Source organism: Labrus mixtus, chromosome 16, assembly GCF_963584025.1.
Source record: "Labrus mixtus chromosome 16, fLabMix1.1, whole genome shotgun sequence".
In the NCBI taxonomy this organism is placed as follows: Eukaryota; Metazoa; Chordata; class Actinopteri; order Labriformes; family Labridae; genus Labrus; species Labrus mixtus.
This window is the reverse complement of record NC_083627.1, coordinates 24,616,736-24,639,622: the sequence shown is the minus strand read 5'-3', so window position 1 is coordinate 24,639,622 and position 22,887 is coordinate 24,616,736. Positions and strand designations below refer to the sequence as shown.

General features: G+C 39.7%; 1 protein-coding gene across 1 annotated transcript; it reads right to left on the bottom strand.

Moving 5' to 3' along the window:
- Nucleotides 1–25: 25 nt before the first annotated feature.
- Nucleotides 26–22,212, bottom strand: dennd3a (DENN/MADD domain containing 3a). Its single transcript, XM_061060085.1, has 30 exons — nt 22,012–22,212; nt 19,259–19,347; nt 18,809–18,964; nt 18,517–18,652; nt 17,890–18,005; nt 17,669–17,799; nt 17,444–17,555; nt 17,203–17,322; nt 16,915–17,013; nt 16,677–16,796; nt 15,714–15,829; nt 15,224–15,379; nt 15,029–15,125; nt 14,829–14,932; nt 13,644–13,849; nt 13,390–13,549; nt 12,349–12,505; nt 11,937–12,159; nt 10,940–11,019; nt 9,907–10,086; nt 9,556–9,726; nt 8,461–8,590; nt 8,069–8,176; nt 5,543–5,640; nt 3,355–3,509; nt 2,959–3,025; nt 2,590–2,662; nt 2,376–2,494; nt 2,140–2,277; nt 26–2,034 (listed from the first exon to the last, which is right to left on the bottom strand). The coding sequence occupies exons 2-30, from the start codon at nt 19,337–19,339 to the stop codon at nt 1,840–1,842; spliced, it is 3,804 nt and encodes a 1,267-aa protein (XP_060916068.1). The 5' UTR covers nt 19,340–19,347; nt 22,012–22,212; the 3' UTR covers nt 26–1,839.
- Nucleotides 22,213–22,887: the final 675 nt, after the last annotated feature.

Genomic DNA, 22,887 nt, shown 5'->3' with positions numbered 1-22,887 from the left:
AGACAAACTGAAGACTTTATATGCCTGCTGTGTTCACTCTTGGTTTAATATCAGAAAAATACTGTTCGCAGTCTTGGTGATTTTATCAAGTTTAACATAAATTCTTAAAAAGTAAGTACAGAAAAGGTTGCATAAAAAAAACAATACATACAAGGTTGAGAGGTTTAGATTAAAAAATGAACAGATTTGATGGTCATGCTCTGTACAGTTGGTAAATAAATAGTGAACGATAAGTTGAACCTTTGAATAAATCTCTTTGATGCAACTTGTAATTCTTCTAAAAAAAAATGGAATGCCTGCTTCATCATTCAAGAGTCTCTGAGGAGAAAAAAACGCTTTAAAAGATAGAAAAAGTTAAATAAAAGACTTTAGTCTGAGTTAATAGAAGTCCTTATATAAAATAATGACATATTATAGATACATTTAAGCAATAACAGACTACTTTCATCCAACTCTTTTGACTTAAAATGATAAATAAATACATTTCTTATTTGCGTGCCTCACAGCGAGGAGGTTCCTGCTTCAAATCTGACGGCAGCATTTCTGTGTGGAGTCTGCATGTTCTCCCCGTGCATGTGTGGGTTCTCCCCTGGTTCTCTGTCTTCCTCCCACAGTCCAAAGAGATGCTGGTTTGGTCAATTGGTGACTCTAACTTGCTGGTAGGTGTGAATGTGAGTGTGGCTGGTTGTCTGTCTCTATATGTCAGCCCTGTGATTGGCTAACAGTTCAGGATGTACCCCCGCCTCTCGCCCAATGACAGCTGGGATCGGCTCCAGCCCCCCGCGACCCAGAACAGGAAAAGTGTTTAAGATAATGGATGGATGGATATGCGTTTTTTTCTTTTTGATTTTACTTTTTGTTGGTTGACTTTCTCAGCTAGGACTGTCACTTCTTCTGTCAATCTTTGCACAAGACATTTTAACATACTGTGTTATAAACCAGAAAAAAAAACAGATGAAAGAAATGCTGTAGGAACAAAGAGACAACTGTAGAAACTTTGAAGTAAAGTTATGAGGTACAATACGAGCAGTTCACTGTAAAATGACTCTATTTTCTGAGTTTCTATCAGTTTCCACTTTCAGGACATAACTTGTTCCTTTTGAGATGCTCTTAAACATCTTTGAGTCTTTCAGTTTCCATTATGTTTCATGTCAACTGTACATTGTCCAATATTGCATAACTCCCATCCAAACAATTTCAGTGCCTTTCCCACAATGCAGCTGAAATCACAGCAGTTTTTGTTTTCAGGGTAGTTTGACTCCTTTGAGCTGCAGGAGCTCACATCAGACTCACAGCTGGAGGCAAGGCTCAGTCACAAAATGATCCCACATAATACTAGTGTGATCAAACCTCATAAACAGGGTTGGGCATTAAATACTGCACGGTATAAAAATATGAGAAAAAACATAAACCTTCAGCGAAGCATGGAACTTCGGATTAAAGAAACATTAAGCAAATCGTGCACCTTTCTTTCAGTCTTCATTTGTCCTTCATAGAACTTTTAAAAAATGTGTTAGTGCTGTTAGGTTTTTGTTTGCATATCACTGTGTGCAGGAGGGAGAGGCTGCTCAGACAGTGACGCTTTATGTAAACGTGTCGCTCCACACGACTGACTTGTGATTCCTTCATATCGCCGAGATTGAAAAGACAAGTAGAGGTTTTGATTTTCATCCATCTCTTCTTGCTCCATTAAAAAACAAATTCTCTCTTCGTTCCCCAGATCTCAGCCTCAGGTTTTTTTTTCTAGTTCAGGTGAAGATTTAGAGTAGCTTCATTATGTTCGAACAATCCAACTTCCAAAAAAATCCAAAAAAAATGGCTCACTTCCAGTCAACTGCACTACTCCACCTTCCAGATGGCGATCTTTCCATCGTGTTTGCCAGCTCCGCTGAGCACGTACCGATCCTCAGCAGAGCAGAGTGACTTCACCTTGTCGTTGTGGCCATGAAGCTCCTTCAGAACCTGATGGCGCTCTGTGTCCAGGATGTAAATCTTCCCTTTGGTAGAACTGCGGCCAACACCACCAACCCACACCTGGAGAGGAAACGGACAGATTTCATTCACTTCACAGATGAGAAAAAAAGGCTCCAGTGTGTCATGAATATGTGTTCTTTGTGTGCATTAGTGTAGTATATCAACCTGGTTTTTAACTTTGATCATGCAGTAACACCCGCTGCAGTCCTGCAGAGACACCCGGTGAAATGGTTTTGTAGTGTCCTTAATGTGCCAAACACACACTTCTCCTGAGTCCACACAAACACTCCACAGCTCCTCCCTCTGGAACACAAGCAAACACAATGGAAAATAAGTAAAGCTCAAATATAATACACAAAAATATCACAGGGCTAAAGTCAGAGAGTGTTTGTGTGTTTGACCTCCGGTAACAGCAGAATAGAACTGAACGTAGCTGCGGATCCTTTTTGTTGCTCTGGTAAATTCAGACGTTGTTTCACTGAACCGTTTCTCCACACTTCCATGATATTTTCCCTAGAGCCTACAGAGAGAGAGAGAGGGTGAGGGATTACTTAATTCCCATAATAAGATGTTATGTTTCCTGTTTTTAAACTTGAGTGTTATTGTGAAACTTACAGCACCACAGCGTTCCGTTACAGGTGGACACAGACTGCAGGCGGTCGCAGGAGAGACGGAACTGCCTCTTTACCTGAGGGGTGTGACAGAAAAGTGACAAACAGGAAATATGAATCACCCAACTTTGGTTTGAAACAAGAGAAGAAGGAGGAGGAGGAGCAACCGGGAGAGTTGGTAGGAATTAATCAGGCTCAAACACTTAATTTCTTTAAATGGAAACTAGCAATTCAATTTTTTTTTTTTTACGGCATTTGAAAAGAAAGAACAGGCTCTTTTATTTTCTACTTGACTTATAGTTGTTGTTTTTTGTTGTTTAAACAGCAAGCTAATGAAAATTAAAGTTGACACTGCTGTGGGTTTCAAACTAACCTGTAGTGTTGAGATGTCCCACACCATGACGCTTCCCTCTGCGCTGCAGGAGTACGCCACCTTCTGGCTGTAAGTCAAAGTACACAAGCACATGTAAGGCCAACTCTTACTTCAGCTAAGTTAAACACAAACTGATCTGTCTGCTTCAAAAAAAAAAGTGACAACACAGTTATTCAATTGAGAACTGCATTTTTAACTTCAAACATCATAACCATGGGATCAAAAGAAGAAACAATAAATAACTACGTATGCCAACAATTCCATCAAGTTTACCTTTTAGTATAAGGATTCTACTGAGTTTGCATTCTGTCATTTAAATATTTTTTATACTGCATCTGGACTTGATAACAGACGGGACACTTGGAGAAATAGTGCTGTAGAGTAGCTAATGCTAACCTGTATTTGTCAGTGTCTAGTGCCAGTCCGGTGACCTCCGCCCTGTGTTCGGTCAGCTGTCTGTTACAGACCATGGCCACCATGCTGATGATGTAGATCACTGAGTCCTCTGAGCCCATCCAGACCTGGTCCTTATCAACACCCAGCATGCAGTTCTGCAACAACAGAGAGAAAGACTTGAGAAGTCACCCTGCTGAAACAAACAGATGTGTTTGCAGGTTTTTGATATGAGAGGGTTTGAATTCTAAAAAACGATTAGGGGATGTTTTTGACTCAACATGGAGGTTGATGAGTAGGGAAAAGGCAGAAGGGTGCAGAAGAGTGTAAATGTTAAATGGACTGTGTCGTGTTTTCTAGTCTTCTGACTACTCAAAGTACTTTTACACCGAAGGTCACACCTACACATACACACACTGATGGCAGAGGTTTCCATAGGAAGTGACCATCAGAAGTAGCTAATCCCATTCGTACACATTCATACGCCGCTGACAAAGCAGCGGGAGCAACTTGTGATTAAGTGTCTTGCCCAAGGACACATCAGACATGTAGCTGCAAGAGCTAGGGATCGAACCCCTGACCCCAGAAGACGACCGACTCTACCAACTATGTAGTTATCATACTTGTTCTTAATCCTGGACATCATTATTGGTACATTATGTAAATCCCTGTGAAACACAGTCAATTTTACTTTTTAAATATTTAACTGACCAATTCATTTTTTCTTTGTAAGTCAGTGCAAAATTAATTAGAGAAAAAAATGATGATAAAGATGAATTGCCCTACTTGTCCACTAGATGGCAACATTGACTTTCCCAGTCTGCTATTACAGATTTCATTTAACAAACACAAAGCTATCTAAAAAAAAAAGTAAAGACCTAAGACCCAGATTTAAAAAATAACAAACAGCTTGTCTCCAAATGTTCAGCTATTTTCTTATCGGCCGTCTCTCTCTGTGAGAGTGTTGATCCAGGTGTTTAACGTGTGACCTGGCAGTGAAAATATTCTAGTTGGATTTAGAGAAAGAAACTCTGTGTATCTTTCTCCTTCTGGTTAACAGATTCCATGTGACTGTGACCTGCATGCTTGGAGTAGAGTTCAGTGATTAGCAGAGATGTCCTCAGAGATGTCCTACAACGCTCTCGTACGTACGTCAACTCATTTTCTGTGAACGTTCTCCTTTAAGGCCCTCCCACTAACTTTATTCTTGTTTAGAATAGTTTTCATTCTCCCCTTACAACAAAACTATTCAAAACACACTGCGTCCTCGCTGAATGAAACATGTGCTTGCAGGTCATGCTGATAAAGTTAGAGCAGAAAATAAACCTGAAAACAGCTTTATCTGTATCTGATGTCGGTTGCATGCATGTGAAGTTTATCTGTTGAGTCTGACAAATAATGTAGAGCAGTCTGGCGTGTTTCCTTTAGTGATGGGAATACTTCAAAACATCACATGTACGGCAAAACTAGGAATAAGAAAGCCCTTAACTAGCATTATTTGTCAGGGTTTCTTACTGCTTGAAATACATGCATGTCTCTCCAGATTAGTTTTTTTATATTACAACAGGCAAAGGTTCTAAAATGTATCTGTTAACTTGACTTAAGTGGCTTGTTCAAAGACATTATAACAAACACAGTCCAAAAGTTTTGGGAAAAGAGTTAAAAAAAAATTAAATAATGAGTCGTGTGAGTCTGAGAAATGCACTGATTTGGAGAGACTTTTGTGGAAAAATCAGACAAACTCGTATTTACTTGTAATTTACTTGTCTCCCAGACTCTCACTGGTAACAATATGGATCAGCTTTTGTGGGCCATAACTTTATATGTTGTGGTTCAGCACCTGTTGTAAGGTGTTTAAAGAGAATGTGATACAGCTAATGAATAATATTGGAGTTTGCCTTCCCTCTGTGTTTGATTATTATGCATAAAAGATTGCACAAAACCAGTACCTTTCTACTAAAAAAAAAAACATAACATCTGAAAAATAAGAAGACATAAGAATCTAACAAATCATCCAATGCCATTCAAACTTTTCCTGCTCTAGCTCTCTGTTTGCTGGGTTAGGGTATCTTGTGTGTTTTGCTGTCAGGGTCTTTGTGTTTTTGGTGCATTCATCTGCATTTGTGTTTTGGCAAGCAGTCAGACTGTCCTGTTAGCATGCGGAGTGTGAGAGAGTGTGAGGGGTCTTTACCAGTCTTGCATTCCCAACTTGACAGGTGTGTGTGAGGGACCAGCTGGAGGCATCAAACACCATCACCTTCCCCCCGCTCACAGACACCCATAACTGACCTGAAACACACACACATACACACACACAGTATTTATCAGTTATTTTTCATCACCTTGTCACATTCTTGTAACACACAGCTGCCAGAGTTTACTCTTTCAGGAGGCCAAGAAGAGAAATTGAATAACTTCCAACAGTTTGAATTTAAACACGTCATGTTCAAAACCATTTTTCTGCTGCCCGACTCCACCTAGGCTTCACCTAACGGTCCAACTTCCTCCAACGTATTCATTGCTATTTAAAAGCATCCCTGGTGGGGGGAAAAAGAAAGTAACATCCTGTATTTCATAGAGGGAGGGAAAAAGAGGGACAGTGGGACGTAGAGGGAAGAGAGAGTTTTGGTGAAATAGTGAGACAGAGTGAGGGAGAAGGGAGTGGAAAGAGGAGAGAGAGGAGGGACGTGGGAATGAACTGGACACATGCCAGGAATTCAAATCAGTGACCTATATTCAAGCGAGGGCGAGTCAGAGAGAGGCAGGGAGGGACACTGTGAATGGTCAGATTTGTTCTTTTCCACGAACAGAAATCCCAAAGAACGGAGTGCTGCAGGAGAATTGAGCAGTGTTTGAATATGAGGGATTCTCTGAGTATGAGTGTGCACAAGTGCGTTAGTGCTGGGGGTCAGTATGACACCAGCAGGGCAGCTAAGTGGCCCCAGATGGTTGGTCTGCTAAAGGCTGTGGCTTTGTGGTTCTTTTTAAGCTGTTCCCTCTTAGTCTTCCTGCCACGTAATGCGCCAGCCTGTCTCCCCCTAATTAAAATCAAAGGACTGCATACAAAGGGTAAACAACAGTAAAAAAAAAAAAAAGGTCACATTGGATGACTAGTAAGGTAAAAACGTTTAGTTTCTTTCCTGTCTGTGGAACTCTCCTCGAGGGATAATCATCATTATTTCAAAAGATGTTCCCTCATTGGGTGTTTTTATCATACGGGGAGAAAACTGTTCAACAAAGTTATTCCAAAATCTGCCTTAGAAGTTTAAATGTGTTGAAATCTGTGTCCCGTTCATGTCCAGTCAGGGACCCTTTGTTGCATGTCACCGTGGGACCGCTCTCTTCTCCTGGAGTCATAAAAAGTTTACAGGTAAGAAGCATTGCTGCTTTAGTCTCTTAATGAACTCACTTGTGTTGGAGAAACATATGGTGTTGTTTTTGCTCTCAGGGCAGAAAGGATCAGTGATTTCACTACTTGACAGATTCTGGCAGAATGCTGGATTCATTTTGCTCCATACCTTCATGTTTTTAATCATTCAAAAGTGAAGTACACGTACTTCATTTATACAGCTACTCTTTTTCTGGACAGGACAGGACAGTGAATAGAGTCAGAAATCAGGGACAGACAGAGTGGAGAATGACATGCGGGAATGGAGCCACAGGTCGGGTTTGAACCCAGGCCTCCCGCTTAGCCTGTACATGGGTTGGCGCCCCACATTTCTTTATTTTTAATCATTTTTGAGTAAGAAAAAAATCCTTTGTACGTTGTGTAAGAAGCCTTTTCGTCCTAATGTAGTCGAGAAACGAAGGTCAAAGACAAAACCGATACTCTGCTCGTTCTCTGCTGGTAGAACACAGCACTACCATGTGTCTTCATAGCTTTAACATGTCTAGTTTATGAAACGGATGGTTGTATAAAAATATTTTAAGGTAAAATTAGTCTGATTGGTCGTTCTTTGGATCTTACCAAAAAACAACACTAGTGGATTTATTAGGGTTGTTTGCTTTTGTAGGTATCACTGATGCATCAGTGTCAATTTAACCTTTTTTAATTATCAGCTAGAAACTCCACACAGAACTTTTAAATTAACTCGGTTAAACTTTGTAACGCTGTATTATCTTGATTGATATAACATCTGCTCAGTGCAATATTCTGCTACTTTTTCTTTGTCCAGTGAAATAAGGATGGCTCTACATTTACAGGCCTACATTTAAAAAAAAAAAAGCTTTACTAAACGCTCATTTTTACAGAGAGGGACAACGAGGACAATCGGAAGATTTCACAGCTCCCATAAGAAAGGCGCCTTGAGAAAAGGCTTCCCTCATTATGTAGTTCTCAGTTCCGTCTTTCTTGCTTTCATAGCTTCTCTGTAAAAGGAGACAGGAAAAGGAAGTTTTGTTAACGTGCAGCTTTACGACTGCTGTCTGTTTATGTTTAAGTAAAACTCAGTGACTGAGTGATCGAGTAAGAGAGAGAGAGAGAGAGAGAGAGAGCGAGAGAGAGGGGTAATGACAAAGCAAAGGTCATGTGTGTGTGTTTGTCAGTCTCTGTATTTGTCAGTGACGCCTTGTTAGTGTCACAGATGGAAATGGGTTGTGAAACTGCTCTAAGAGAACCAAAGTGAGAAATCCAGCACTGTCATTTTACTGACAACAGGAACACCATCGAGATTTCTCAGTTTCAGAGACTCAGGAATCATTGTGTGTATGTTTTTACCTGGTGTGTATAGAAGTACATCTACAGCCTGAGGTGTAGCCATTTCCAGCGAAGGGTTAATTTTGTGCTTAAGCGTGTCTGCGGTAGTCTTGGGAACCATCATGGGCACTGGAGACACACAAACCACTGTTAAAGAGAAGTAACTAACCTTTCACAGGTGGTGAATGCACACACACGCACAGACTGAATAAAACACACCACATAGCACAGATTGGTTTAAATATGCTCACTGCAAAGGAAAGAAAGCCATTAACCTCCACTTCCTGTGTTAATTTGGTAACAAAGAAGAAATCAAACTGAATCAAAGCAATTAACAATGTTGTAAAAGGGGAGGGGTCAGTCGTTATTTTTAGATTCTTAAAGTTAAACAGAACAAAATCCTCATCCTTTACCTTCCATCTTGATGCGGTCAAAGTGAGCTAACTTGGAAGCAGCATAGATGGCTTTACTGTTCTGGAGGCTGCCAACCACTGCGTCCATTAACAAGGCATTGGTCAGAGCCTGCTGCATGTACTGGGGGTCCTACAAACACAGATCCATTCAGATTGACTCATAAAAATGAATAGTAGCAGCTTGCAAAAAAAAAAGCATAGGTATAGTATCTCCTTGATCCCAAGGGGGATAAATGATATCAGCAGGCTGCATGCATCAGAATCAGAATCAGTTAAGTTTACACCAACAAGGAATTCGTTTTTTGGTGTTTTTGTTGCAGAACAATGAAATAAGAAAAACAATAAAAACAGGCAGCACATTAACAGAAGTGATTCTACTTAAATAGACAAGTATACTATTAAACAATTTATCAAAATGTACAACAAGTGACATGAAAAAGATTTACAGGATGTCATAAAGTAGGCAGAACAAGGGCTTCACACAAAAGGAGATTGTACAGAAATAACTACTCAGAGGCATTTAAAGTCAACAACGTGTTGCGTCTGTTAATAAAAGATAAACAAGAAGGTGAAAGAGAGAAAAAAGAGTTTCATGGTGAGAATAGTAGTAGAGATTCAAGAATAAATGTAATAAGTCTTTAACAGGAAACTGATTCATTATTCTATACAAGGAGAGTCACTAAGGATGAATGATTATAATATACAGTTGATCATGTATATATTGGTTAAAAGGGCCACATTTAGAAGTATAAAAAAAAGATAGGAAACAGACAGAAAGAAAAGAAGTCAGAGACAGACATGTTCCTGTTACATCATCTGGTTTCAATAAGGAAAGCATCTGAATTTATTCAAGCGTGCATATTTGTTTGATTTACACATCAGGGAATTTCAACCACACCCAGAGTTCAGTGAGGTTCCCTGGTATGCACAAATACAGAATACCTTCATAAAAATCACGGTATGAGTAATAAAGGCTCATGATAACTCACCACTTTTTTTCTTTTTTTTTAGTCTAATACTCTTTCATTCCCCTCTTCCTCCAGCACATGCGTAGCATCATAATCACACATTTAGACCTTTCAGTTTGAGCTTTACCTTGTGTTGGTCTGCCATGTTGCGCCCGGCCCACATCTCTTTGACCATCAGGTTCCATAGCTCAGTCTCCGTTTTCAAATTGGCCTCGAACGTCTCCTTTCTTCCCCACACTCGCAGCTTCAGGCTGGGGATTCGCAGCAGCAGGAAGGGAGTGGAGGACATTTTCACCTCCTACACCAAAGAGATAAAGACTTCTAGTTAATTTTTTGAAGCTATTAGTCCTGATATAGTAATTTCTAACTTGTCTAGTCATCACTTTCCTTCTGCTTACTTTAACCTTTTCTTTAAATACTTACAGTAGGAAACGTATCACCTGACTCAACATTTCTATCGTCTCTCCTTCTGTCTCACCTCTAAATCGCGATATTGTGCCACCTCCACATATCCCGGCCGTCCATCGGTCAGCAGGAAAAGCCGTCGTTGAGTCATGGCGATCTTCCCCACGCCGCGGCTCGTCTTCACAGAGGAGGACAGCTTGAAGACGCACTCGCTGGGCTCAATGTGCTCCAAGACAGACGCAGGCAAGCACACCTGAAAAATTACAAAAAAAATGTGTCCACTCACTTCCCTGTGGACTTTACAATATATAAGACTTTAGAAAAACAAGTGTAGAGTTCTGCTCGCGTATGACAAAGCTAATTCTTCCACTTTTATCAGATATTCTTCTATCTTGATGATTTTTTATTTATTTTTTTTACTTTAAATTTAGGTTCAAAACGCCCTTTCCTTGATTATTCAGGAAAGAAAACATATTGAATAGAAAATTGCCAATGTTTGCTCACTCTTAATTACAGTTTTGTTTACTCATAGTTCCCATATGTAGTTATAGTTTGGGTAGCCATCAATCACATTAAGATCCTATATTGACAAAAAAAAAATAGTTTCCCATATTACTTTTGGCAGTCTTATTTGAATTTAATTAATTTTTTCCCCTTACTGAAATACATATATCATGTCATTATTTTTTTTAATTTACAATTGTGTGTACCTGGTGCCAATAATCTTTGAAGATTTTATTTTGAAAAATAAACAATATTAAACTAATTCATCATCAAACGTGTAAGATGCAGGGGATCTCCACTGGGGAGTACCATCACACTGCAACACATGTTTTTCTTCTCTAAAACTTGTAACTAATTAATTTAACAGGGCTTCATTCTCAACATTGAAACCTAGGTCACTGGTGTTTTCTTAATCTGACGTTTTCTAGTGCAGTAAAATAAGCAGATCATTCAATTCTGCTCAGCTGACATCCTTGACCTTCCACGTATATGTCACACTGCTCCGTAACACTGTGCTTTTGAATATGACTTCAACTCATGTGGCCAGTACTGTGTTTTCTACATGAAGGCCTTTAAGTTCAAAACAAAAGAAACACACAGACCTCCTGGGCCTCGGCCTCAGTCTCCTTCCAGATGGTGTAAAACACTCGAAACAAATCTGGACCAACCTGCTTCTGATGACCTGCGAGAAGTAAACAGACTTTCAAAAATTCAGGAATCTGACATAACTGCATCTTTAATACATATTTTTCTATCTCTAACACACAACACACACATCAAGTCAACTGAAAGCAGACCAGGCCAACTACTTTATTTTCTCATTCCTGGTAATCTTACCACATACAATGCAGTCTGTGCACTGTCCCACACCCACTGTAATATAGATAAGGTCAATGTCACTTCAATGCAGATAATTATTTTCAGGAGGCAAATTGTACTGAAACCTCAGATTTGAGCTCCCATACGTCTAACTCCTTTCCTCCTCTAACACTTACAATATATTAAAAACAAATATTGGTTGGTTCTCAATCCAGAGCTTTTATAAGACTTCCTGTTTAACACGCTAAATCTGACATCACAGGAATGTTGTCAAACTGGCTGGCAATGCTTGCTTCTGTCTGCTTGTTATGTTTTTATACAATGTATAAACTGTGGAGTTCAAGTCTGGTCAGTACAGGAGCAATCCCATTCAAATGTAAATTCATATATTTCCAGATGTAAAAGAATCTTTACCAAAAGGATTCACTGAAATTTAAGTAGTGGTTTTCAGCTTGATAGCATACTTTCCCTGTAAATCAGTCTTTAGCCACATGCTAACAGCCTGTTAATGACCACTGGAGCCAAACACAAATCAGCCCTGCATGACAAACCCTCTTTCTTCAAGAAGGGGTAAGGTAATTATTAACCTGAGGAATAAATGTTTGCCCGGGAAAACGGAGCAGGAGGAGGGGGGTGGTGGAATATTTGTGTGCCAGAGTGTATTTATGCTGTGGCAGTCCAAGCTCTTGGAGTTGAGAGTTTTGAGAAAAGCTCTGCAGGACATCCTGTTTGATCGAAAGTCGAATTACAGACTTATGGCCTCCAACAACCACTACTTACCAACTGTGAGGGCATCAAAGAGTCTGTGTATGGTTCCTTGATCTTTTACTATGCCGGACTCCTGGACACATTTCACAAACTCCTCCAGCTGCATGTACTTTTTCGGCAGCTGGAAGCGCTTCACTGCACCGTCCTCGTGCCCGTTGCCATGGCACGCACGTTCCCGCTCCTGGTCCCACTTGACCCGACTGATAAGACGTTTAATTTCCTGCCGTCTGTCCGCCTGTGGAAAGATTCATCTGTTACTGTTACACAACTGATCAATGTATTTCCAGTCTTTAGAAGCATCACTGATAAATATCATGGTTACTCATACTTAATGTGACTTACACATATCTATTACTCTTCATTCAAACAACTGAATTGAATCAGTGAATAAGGGCTTTAACACCTCATGATAACCTGGACTGACCTGTAACCGTTCAGCCTCTGGCAGAGAGTCAACCAATGACTTCACCATCTGGGAGGGGAAGATCTCTGAGTCAGTCTTATAAAGACTCTGGAAGTCCTCCAGTGCATCCAGGCGCCTGTTAGACACCGTGTTCACCAAACCACGCAGGTAGTGATACCTAGACAGAGAAGGAGAAGGATTGATATGGGCAGTTTTCTATAAAGTTGGTTGGTTTATTTAAGTGTGTGGTTTATTTTTATGTGTGTCATTTGTTTGTTTTTCTCCTTAAAGCTCATGTGAGGATTCTTTAGTTGGTATTGAAACACACTGACACTAAAAAGGATGCCTCTATAAGACCTATAATAACAAATGTGACCATAGACAACAAGGTTGATAACTTGTATTTAGCACTTTTTCAACTTGTAACCATTGCTGCTAGTAGGTGTCAAACAAAGTGAGCACCAGCACGCTGCTGAAACAGCCTTTGATTCCATTTCCACAACAGGTGCACAGGGAAAGATATAATTCACTTGTAAAAGAAAACCGAATTACATTTTTCATCGGAAAACACAACATACAAACGTAAAGAACATGATCAGCTAAGACATAACATGTAGCACTCTGTCCACAGGGGGCGCCAAAATCAATACAATCTGAGAGTTCTTCACAGGAGCTTTAAGGTCTGGTCTTTCACAATAATTTATTTTTAATTTTGATTATTAAAATGTTGTTTCATTTGTTTATTTGGCTAAAATAGTAAAAAAACAAAAAAAACTTGTGAATATTTTCAATCCATTATGCCCAATTTATGGGATATAAACCTTTCTTCAATTTGTTTATGTCCCAAATTTAACCACTAACCCAGTCATTTGAGAGAAAAGCTATAAAATTAAGAAAATATCTCTACTCTCTCTACTGTGTCTTTTACCAGTAATTGAAAAGGTTTAACTTTTTTTTCAGAAAACATTAATATTCTGTGTGAGAATGATCCGTGAGATATGACTTTCAAAATATATATATTCAACTTCGTTGCAGATAAACAGTCTCTCCATTCTTTAGTACCTGGCCAGCAGAGCAGACTCGTCTGGTGGTGTCGCATTAATAGACTTCCCCAGGGAAGCAACCATTTCGGAATAATAGTTCTGGACGTAATGATAGGCCAGCGGAGGGGGGAACTCTGGGAGGCGGAAAACCTTCGCAGCCTTCTGAGGAAACTTTAAGTCTGGAGGTCGAAAAAGGACATTCAAAATATACTTTGACTGATTTACTTTGATCACCCTGCTCTCCATTAATCCCACTCCGTCAACAGCACTGACCAGAATCGGGAGTCATCTTCCTGAGGGAGGCTGGTCTGTTGGACCTGATGGTAGGTAAAGTGTCATTGGCAGGTTGTTCCAGGTTAGGTAGGCTGGCTCCCAGCCGCTTGCTCAGTCTGTTATCAGGACTGGTGTAGCTGCTGTAACCAGTCCTGGAGAGCTCAGACATGGGAGGACGCCGAGGAGACTCTGTCATCACTCGATTCCTGTAGAAGAGGAGAGTGATGTAGACACTGGAGTTACAGCATTACAACTTGTTTGAAGTAGTATAAAATTGTTGGATATCATCGATGGACATATTTAAATGTTATGTGAAAAGAGAGATTCTCCTGAAAGATACTCATCATGTTCCACTCGGTTGTTCACACTAGCAGTGACAGAAATAATGTAAAGGTTGAAAATAAGTCAACTGAAGGATGGAATTTCAAATCAATGCCTAAAACCTTTTTGTTAAGCACTTGTAGGAACATTTGAATTACATGACAGGCTAACACTGCTTTATTTCCATCCAGTATGAAGAATGCTAAAAAAAGGAGGTGTTTTAGGCACTATACAGACTAGAGCCATACTCCTTCAGCCTGTGCTGTGGCCACGCCTGTACCATGTATTGGAAACCCAGGAACAAGTTGAAATGTAAACTGGTTTGGAAAGGTACAGAAATGGTTTTGTTATGATTATTGAATGTATTGACTATTTGTTCAGTCTATATCTTTTTGATATATTTTCTTTTTCCTTAAAATGTATCAATTAACAATGCTATATCTACACTGCAGCAAACTATGTTTACTCTTTTTGGCTTGCACTTTTACCCGAAGATTACATCCATCCCTCACTTGTGACCATTGAGCGTAAATAAACATGGATGAAGCCTGAGTGATGTCACTCATTGGTCACTCAAGGGGGCTTTTGAAGCCCGTTGAATAGTCATGCTGAAATCTAACTTTTAGTCAACCTAATGACATACTAAGAGCTGGAGCTGAGGCGGTCCTTCAGTCTCCTAACAAACAACTACACCGCGCCAGCCCGTCAGTCAGGTCAGCAAAGTGCCTTATTATGAATATCTCTTATCCTTCATCAAAACAAAACGTATAAATTATATAAGCTATTTTCATAAAACCTTCACCTTTGACATAAAAAATTCAATTCAGGTCTCCACTTGCTTGTGACAGAATACCCTAATCATACCTGTGTGCATGGTTTCTTGTGTTTTGCTCCATGAGGCTGAAGGTGTCCCGTTTCCTGTTCAGCCTGTCTCGCAGGAATGAGTGGAAGATATGAGTGTCTAATACCTGGGGACAGCAAGCAACAAAGAGAAGAGCATGCAGCACATATTGTCAGAGTTTGCTTATCTGTGTGTGTGCGTGTGTGCGTGCGTGCGTGTGTACCTTCTTGTAAAAGGACTGGTCTGCTGGCTCCCTGGTCCTCAGAAACTCCTCACTGTTAAAAACTCTGTGTTCATGGTTTAGAAAGTCCTGAACACCTCTAAAGAATGTGACAAAAAGTATGTTTTAATTAGAAAAACTGAAAGGAACAGAGCGAAATGGTTTTGTTCTAAATGTATCTTAATGTGTTGAGTGTACCTGAATATGTTGACCCCTAGTTCCAGGGTGATGTTCTGTATTTGTTTGTTGAGGCGTGCCTGCCAGTCTCTGCGTTGGGATCGCAGGGCATTGGCATCTGTGCCTGCTCCGAGGTGACACAGCTCCAAGTCATAGTGAAGCTGAAGACACTCTGCCCTATATGAAGAATACACCAGGTGAGTAAGAACTGTGTACTTCAGAATGGCCACACATGTTCTTTTATTTAATTTCAAGAATAAAAAATGTTCCTCTATGACTTAATTTAGCAAGTATTTCAAGTTCGATTAAATTTGAAATGCAAAGACTCTACCGGCATTTCAAGAATCACAGTGATTTTTGATCAACATAAATGATGTACAGTAGAGGAGTGACATACTGTTGAAATTAATCAAAGTGGTGGATCAAGCGAAATCATAGCAAACAGCATGCATGTGTGTGTGTGTGTGTGTGTGTGTGTGTGTGTGGTTTTGTGACTCTGTGCATGTGTTACCTTGACGTAAAGCTCTCAGCTGCTGCCAGAGGAATAGATGGTAGATCCATGGTTTCAGACCACGACAATTGAATGATGCCATCATCAATGTTCACCAGGATTAGCTCTTCTGTCTCCTATACACAAACATACAGATACACACATCAACATATTGTAGTTACAATGGGTACAATCCATTACATCACAGTCTGACTGTTGCCTGCTAGATTGACTAACAGAGATCTATTGTTTAACACATGAACTGAGCTACTGTATGGCACTAAATGAAGATGAATGTAGAGGAGAATAAACCGTTATTGTTAAACACTGCTTTTACACTTGAACTCCTGAAAGACTCCTGATATTTGCCGGAGGAGCTGTATGTGTGAACGCAAACAGCAGAAGTTCTCACTCGGACTTCACCCGAAGTTTCTACTACCAGAGCCCTGGTATTTTTTCCGCAGCAAGTCTGAGTGAACTGATGTGAGAACACAGCAGGATATTATTCTGAGAAATCATCTCGAGCCAATAGGAGTGGAGAGTGACGTTTATATACTGCTGCAGGGTGCATAGAGTGTATGCATGCATCCCGCTATGATCCGGAGCAGTCCTCCTGAAATTATCTAGATATTTTCAGGAGTGTTTATGTGAAAACAGCTTAAGTGAGGTCAGGCTAGAACCACTGGTCATTTTAATTACACTTGAGCTGTTTTCCTAACACTTTTGATAAATGATTTGATATTTACTACAAAGCCAAGACTTAAGAGGAAAGGCTGAAAGCAAAAGAAATGTAACTGGTTCTAAGTGTTAGTGCCTAATGTGTACATTTCAGTCAAATTAACAAACCAAGATTCTCCCTCTATGGGGAGAAATGACAGTATAGATGTTGACTCAACCCAAAGAAAGAAAGAAAGTGAAGACTATAATCCTGAATCCTTAATTAAAATCTTAGCTGAAATGGAGACGGTGAATATTTGCACTCACTGCAGCCACCTCCTCGAAATGACTGACGTGACAGCCCATGAGGAAGGCTGTAGGAGCCATGAGAAAGTCGAGCATTCCTTGAGCCAGGATGGGAACATAGGGCTGCTGCCAGGACAGAGGCTGGAAAAGATGGCAGGAGAATCGAAGACCTTTTAGATTGTCTTAAGATTTCAGTTTTTTTATTTGTCCGTTTATGAAACTAAGTGATAATAAGACACAATGTTCCGTCTATACAGACCTGCAGGTACAGCAGCAAACTCTCTGCGACCAGAGTGAGTCTGGCCCAGTCAGCGGAAAATAAAACCAGCCTCTGCTCCTGAAGGAGGCACGACAGCACCTACAGAAAGGAGGGACTCATAGGGTGAAACTGAACACAGGATTTTAGTACTAAAGATATCCTTTATGACTACATATTGACCGACATCACCTCGTTTCTTTAAAATCTACTATTATTGTTGTAAAATTCTATAGAACTAAACGACTTCATGCCTTTATACATGCAATGCAGTAGTAGTTTCTGCATTACCTGGAGTAGTGTTGTATGGCTGAAACGGAGAAATGGTAAATGCAGGTCAATGTCGATAACAGGGCTGTCCTGATCCTCCCTCGATGGAAGAACCACTTGGAGAGGACGGAGAGTAAATGACTGTAACACAGAAACACGCAAACAAATGACTGTAAAGATCTGGATAATGAAATTGCTCAAACAGAGAGAGAAAAGAAAAATAGGGGTCTCTAAACTGAGACGGACAGAGAGAGTCTCTGACCACATGTAGCTGTCCAGGAGGTGGTAGAGGGACCAGCGAAAGCTTGGCTGAAAATTCTTTGATGGTCTCCTCAAAGTCAGCTTGTCTTGCAGGACGCAGCTGGACCAGGAGACTGAGAATAAAGAGACATGGATTAAGAGAGGGGGTTTAACTTGTCACCAAATCTTCATTGAAATAGGATGAAGTTATCCATTGGCACTATATGCATTAAGTTTAAGAAATTACCATGACAAGCAGTCTCTCAGAGCGTTGTAGTACGGGAACTTGGAGATCACACACAAAGCAAAGGGTGTATAAAGACGAGACTTTGATGAATTCCACCTGTGGCCATTCTGGATGGAGCCTTCCTGACAGGACTGACGGAGCAGACAGACAATAAGACAAATCTTTCCAAATGTAATGAATTCAGCGTGATCTTGTGTTTGTGTACCAGTCTGTGTTTGTACCTGTACTGCTCTGTAGTACTGCACAACAACTCCATGGGTTCGGTTCCCAAATAGGTCAGTGAAAACCAGGAAGTGATAACTGTCTTCTCTCTGCTCATTGGCCAACTGGAGACCACCTAGCCAATGGAAACCAAGAACATATACCACTAAGAACAGTTGAACTGTGTGCAGAGCTGGTGATGAGCAATGTAGATTTTTGTGGAGATGACACTTCAACCTATATGTCAGTACTTCATATCAAATCCAATGAAGCAAGGCAAACATGATGATGCAACAGATAATACAGAATACCCCAATGCACACTTGTGCCTGCCTCAATCAAAAATTAACATAGTTTGAGTAGCGGTTGACAGTTGTGTTTGTGTCCCTTTCACTTGTTGTTGCTTATTATGTGGAAATGTGCATAACGGGTAATGTGTAAAAATGTGTTTTCTATGGTATAAGTAAGTAGAAGAGTAAATAAGTATATATAAACAAGTATAAACTTGCTGCTGGAGTTATAATTACTGCCCAGAAATCTCATTGTCTAAATGATGTTTCAGACTGTTGTACTTCCAGAATAAACAGATGTGTTCTTTGAACATTTGAAACATGATATTAAGTCCACTAGAGAGTAAACACTAGTACCAGGGAAACAGAGCTGCGGCAAAGCAATGAGGTCCAGATCCTTTGGAACACTGATGTCTTCTGTAACTGAGGATACTTCAGTACGATTGGTTGATTCTCCATTAGATAGAACCTCTGCAGCACGATCTCGCCTCTTCTGTAAACAAAAATAAAGCATACAAACACTTTTTTTTTAACTCATGGTAAACACTGATTTATTTTTCATGCAAGATGTCAGAAAAGCCAAAGGGTTCATATTGACCATTTATGTATGAGTCTGTATTCAGAGTTTCAGATTCGAGATTTGTTTTACCTTCTTTATAAAACTCCTCCTCCTCTGGACACGACTGAAGGCCGGCGCAATCGCCTGGCTCGAGTTAGTCTCCTTGGAAACAAAGGGCGGGGCATGGACCTGCAGTACCTCAGCTTCCAGCACAGGGAATTCATCTAACTTACTCTGCTGATGAAGCTATAAAAAATATACAGATTTATACATTTGGAAACTTACTGTAGATGTCACTGTTCACATAAACACCCAGCATCAAGTTCTTAGTGAATGTATATCGACGATGTTCCATCAGTTCTGTTGCTTTAAAATAACAACTTCCAGTTTTTACATTAGATTCTGATTACTTCTACATAGAGGCGATGTTGGCGCAAGAAGCATGCAAGGTGTAAAGCTGCATGTATGTTTGTTGGGTGAAATCATTATGAGTGACAGCATACAGTCCTCATTTAAGTGTATATTGTGTTGTGTACATACCTGGTATATGTCTCGAAGCTTATCACTGGAGGCTCCAACTACCACACACACCTCCAGCAGTCCGGATGGTAGCTCTGACATCACATAAGCTGCCATAGACACACACAAAGTCAATTTAGATTACATGACATATCTGCCATAATAACCAAGCCAAATGTGTCTTCCCTGCTTGTTCAGGCATGTACGTCATTTGTTAAATTCAGTTGTTAAAATCGGAAAATAAAGATTAAAGAAATATGTCGGCTAGAGCTGTGGTTATGGTTTAAAAATATTGATAATTTAAACAATGTCTTACAAAAGATTACCAAAGCAGAGAGCTGGTTTACCAAATAGCAACAAAAAGGATCATAAGCTATTCTATTTGTACTGTGTAAAATAAAATATTGGGTGTTATTAAAGACATTAAACACACACACACACACACACACACACACCACACACACACCACACACACCACACACACCACACACACACACACACACACACAACTTCCTGCAGATGTTTGACAAGACAGATGCACTCTCACTCTACCGTATCACACTTACGTGTGTAAACACATCTTAAACTTATAAACCTGAGTTTAGGTGTCCCTTCATTGATAACAACACTTGTGATCCAAACAAGCCACATTTAAACCAGATCTTTTTAAAGATACTTTTTTGGCCCATTTTTGCCTTCACGTGGTTAGGACAGTGGAAAGAGACAGGAATCAAACCAGGACAGCTACAAGGACTCTAGCCTCCACAAGTTGAAGCCTCTTCCTAAGGCTTTTTTCTCATTTAAGTTTATATTACTTACTGTTCAGCCACAAAAGTTTGGATAAAATAATGAGTTGGTAATATCGTTGATATACTCATCCTGGATGCCTTCATTATGTGCTCAAAGCATTGAACATAGCATGCTACAGAGAGTACAGAGATGACTGCTTAGAATACGTTTCCCCTTGGGTTTCAGTGGAGGTAGCAGGCTTTTATGCAGTCTATAAGAAGATACCTGCAGAATACTCAGCACAGAGTATTTCAGAATATGTGCCAATTGGTCATCATGGGGATCTTTTAAGTCAACATGGAAGTACAATATCAAAAACAGGTTTTTGTTCTGGATATTAAGGTAAACTTCAGTATCTCAAATGCATCAACAATGCAAAGGTTAAAATAGAACAATCAGATATGTATTCCCCACTTTTGAATCCAAATCTACATCCCTCTTCCTCAACAAACTATGTGGACATACACATGACGTGGTTTTTTTTTTACAAACTAAAAAGTTGATTTGTTTTTAAACTGAACCACTCCTCAGTCCCCGACACTAAGACAAAAGTAACCCCCCTGGGAATACATACCCTTAACAATCAATAAACCAACCTATCAATCCCCAACCTTTCTATCTAGCTATCTTGGTAGAGCAGAACCAAGAATGAACATCTGACTTGTATTAGGTTGCAGCCAAAGGCAAACCCAGGAACTGCACTACATGAAGGCATGCCTTTTTTTTAACCCCTCTCTTCTTTCATGTCTCTCTTTTCTCTAACCCTGATCCTTGTTTTCCTTCTTTTATCCACCTACGTCTCCCATTCCATTCATTATTTGCTTCCTTTTGTCTCTCCTCTCTATTTTACCTATTCTCTTCTTTTCTTTCATTGAGACGCTTGGTTACTTTCTTTTCTCACAGTCTGCAGGTCATTACTATGAAGGTAGATATGTTGCAAAATAGGAGAGCTTGGGGGGCATTTCTACAAGTACAAATTTGTTTTGCTACAGACGTCTCACAAAATGTGTTGCAAAACTCAAGCAGCGCAGATTCACGAGAGAAAAGTAGTTGATTTTTTATACAAGTAAACATTTTTACATACAAGTTCACTTTTTTTCCTTCAGGTTCTCACATCACATTCTACAAGTTCTCCTATTTTGCAACACATCTACCTTCATACATTCCGGCCTCTGACTAACTTCCCTGCAGTGTAATGGAAACCCACAAACACACTTAAGTAATTTATTTCCTGACAAACCCTTAATTTGGAGTGTACGAGTATGTGTCTTTAACCATTGTCCACCATAGTTTTATAACCATGTGACATAAACAAACAGGTTGCACAGTCTCTTTAGAGCACGTAAGCAACATACACTAAACATTTAACAATATTAACAATAACTAAGAGACGAGCAGAATCACTCTAAAAAGTTCATGTCCATTGCTAGAGATAACACAAGAGTAGAGAAAAAGATAACACTAAATAAAAACAGTCAGTGGTGAAAGAATTACAGCTGAGACTGAAGTTGAAAGTTTAGCTTTAATAGCCTTCATGTCCCAGACATTGAACAAACTACAGTTCATCATTCATGACCTTATCAAGCCAAATAAAAAAGATGAAAACTACAGGCGTAAAAATAAAGCAGCACACATTAAAGACTGCCCTTAAAATGATTATTACTTTCTTGGAACTTGGTTTCTCAGTTTGTAACACTCTGTACTTTATTGGGCGTTTTACATGAGGTCAATGCTCACGCCACATAGTCTGACTTTCATTACAGTTACAGAGGAGGACACATCCCTCTATAACATCGTTTAGTGAAACATAATTAAATTGTAGCAGTTAAGTTAGGGTAACATACGGGTAGATTTGTATTGTTGTACAGTTTTAAAGTTAGGTTTCGTCCATCAGCTGACATTATGGTTAAATGACTTGAAGTGTGAGACACTAACTTTCAGTCTAGGCAGATAACTGACACAGAAACTTAAAAATGGTGGCTGACCTTAGATTTTTTCGACCATTTCCTCTGGCACACGTTACATTCACACAGAAGAAGCGTTATTTTGCTCAGGTTTCCTCGTATGAATCTGTTAAACCGTGAAAATGATCCAGCAGTCTGAGCAGTGACTTCAACACCTCCACAAAGTTAGCTGTGGTTCAACAGTTACTGACACACACGCACGCATGCGCACACGCACGAACGCGCACACACAGGTTAACCTGTGCTCTGTCAAACACATGTGGTCAAAACATCAAACCCCGCAATCGATAGGTTTTCCTGTATGTCACTTTCAAAATAAAACCGTTTCCCCCTGCATAGGCTGAGGAAGACACCTACAGAGTATCGTGACGCCATCTACTGCATGTTTAGTGTACTGCTGTATTTAACAAATTAATTAATAAAAAAAATAATCATAATGTAGCCTAATAACTGATCAGACTGATCACCAAATGACTGCAGGCGACTTCATTATTAAACATAATCATTTTAAAATCTAACTTAATCTAACCAGATATGCAATAGCCAACTTCTAGTCTACATCACCTAGCAATATGTTTTTCGTTCCCTCGCAATATTGTTGTGTTCAATCGCAATATTTCTTCGTTACTATACAATAAGATCATTTTGCATTCCCTTGCAATACTTTAGGATATCCTTAATACTTTTGAGTTCCCTCGCAATTCTGAGATCGAAGGGTCTCTCAAGAAGAAAGCTGCAAGATGCTGTCAATGTCATCCATGAGTTGTAGTCTATGCGACAGCGGTGTTCTAAAATATTGTTTTACTAAACTAATGATATCAATTTACCGAGGAAGTGTCTCATTAAAACTACCAACCATTTCCTTAAAGAAGCAGAATTATCAGCACAAATGTAAAA

What these genes read in the sequence shown, in the direction of transcription:
- dennd3a (XM_061060085.1), bottom strand. Translation starts at nt 19,339, where the DNA reads ATGTCAGAGCTACCATCCGGACTGCTGGAGGTGTGTGTGGTAGTTGGA. An exon ending in GCTGAGAGCTTTACGTCAAG is followed by an intron (nt 15,380 to 15,713) that starts GTAACACATGCA and finishes TTCTTCATATAG; the next exon opens with GGCAGAGTGTCTTCAGCTTC. An exon ending in TAACGGAACGCTGTGGTGCT is followed by an intron (nt 2,495 to 2,589) that starts GTAAGTTTCACA and finishes CTCTCTCTGTAG; the next exon opens with GCTCTAGGGAAAATATCATG.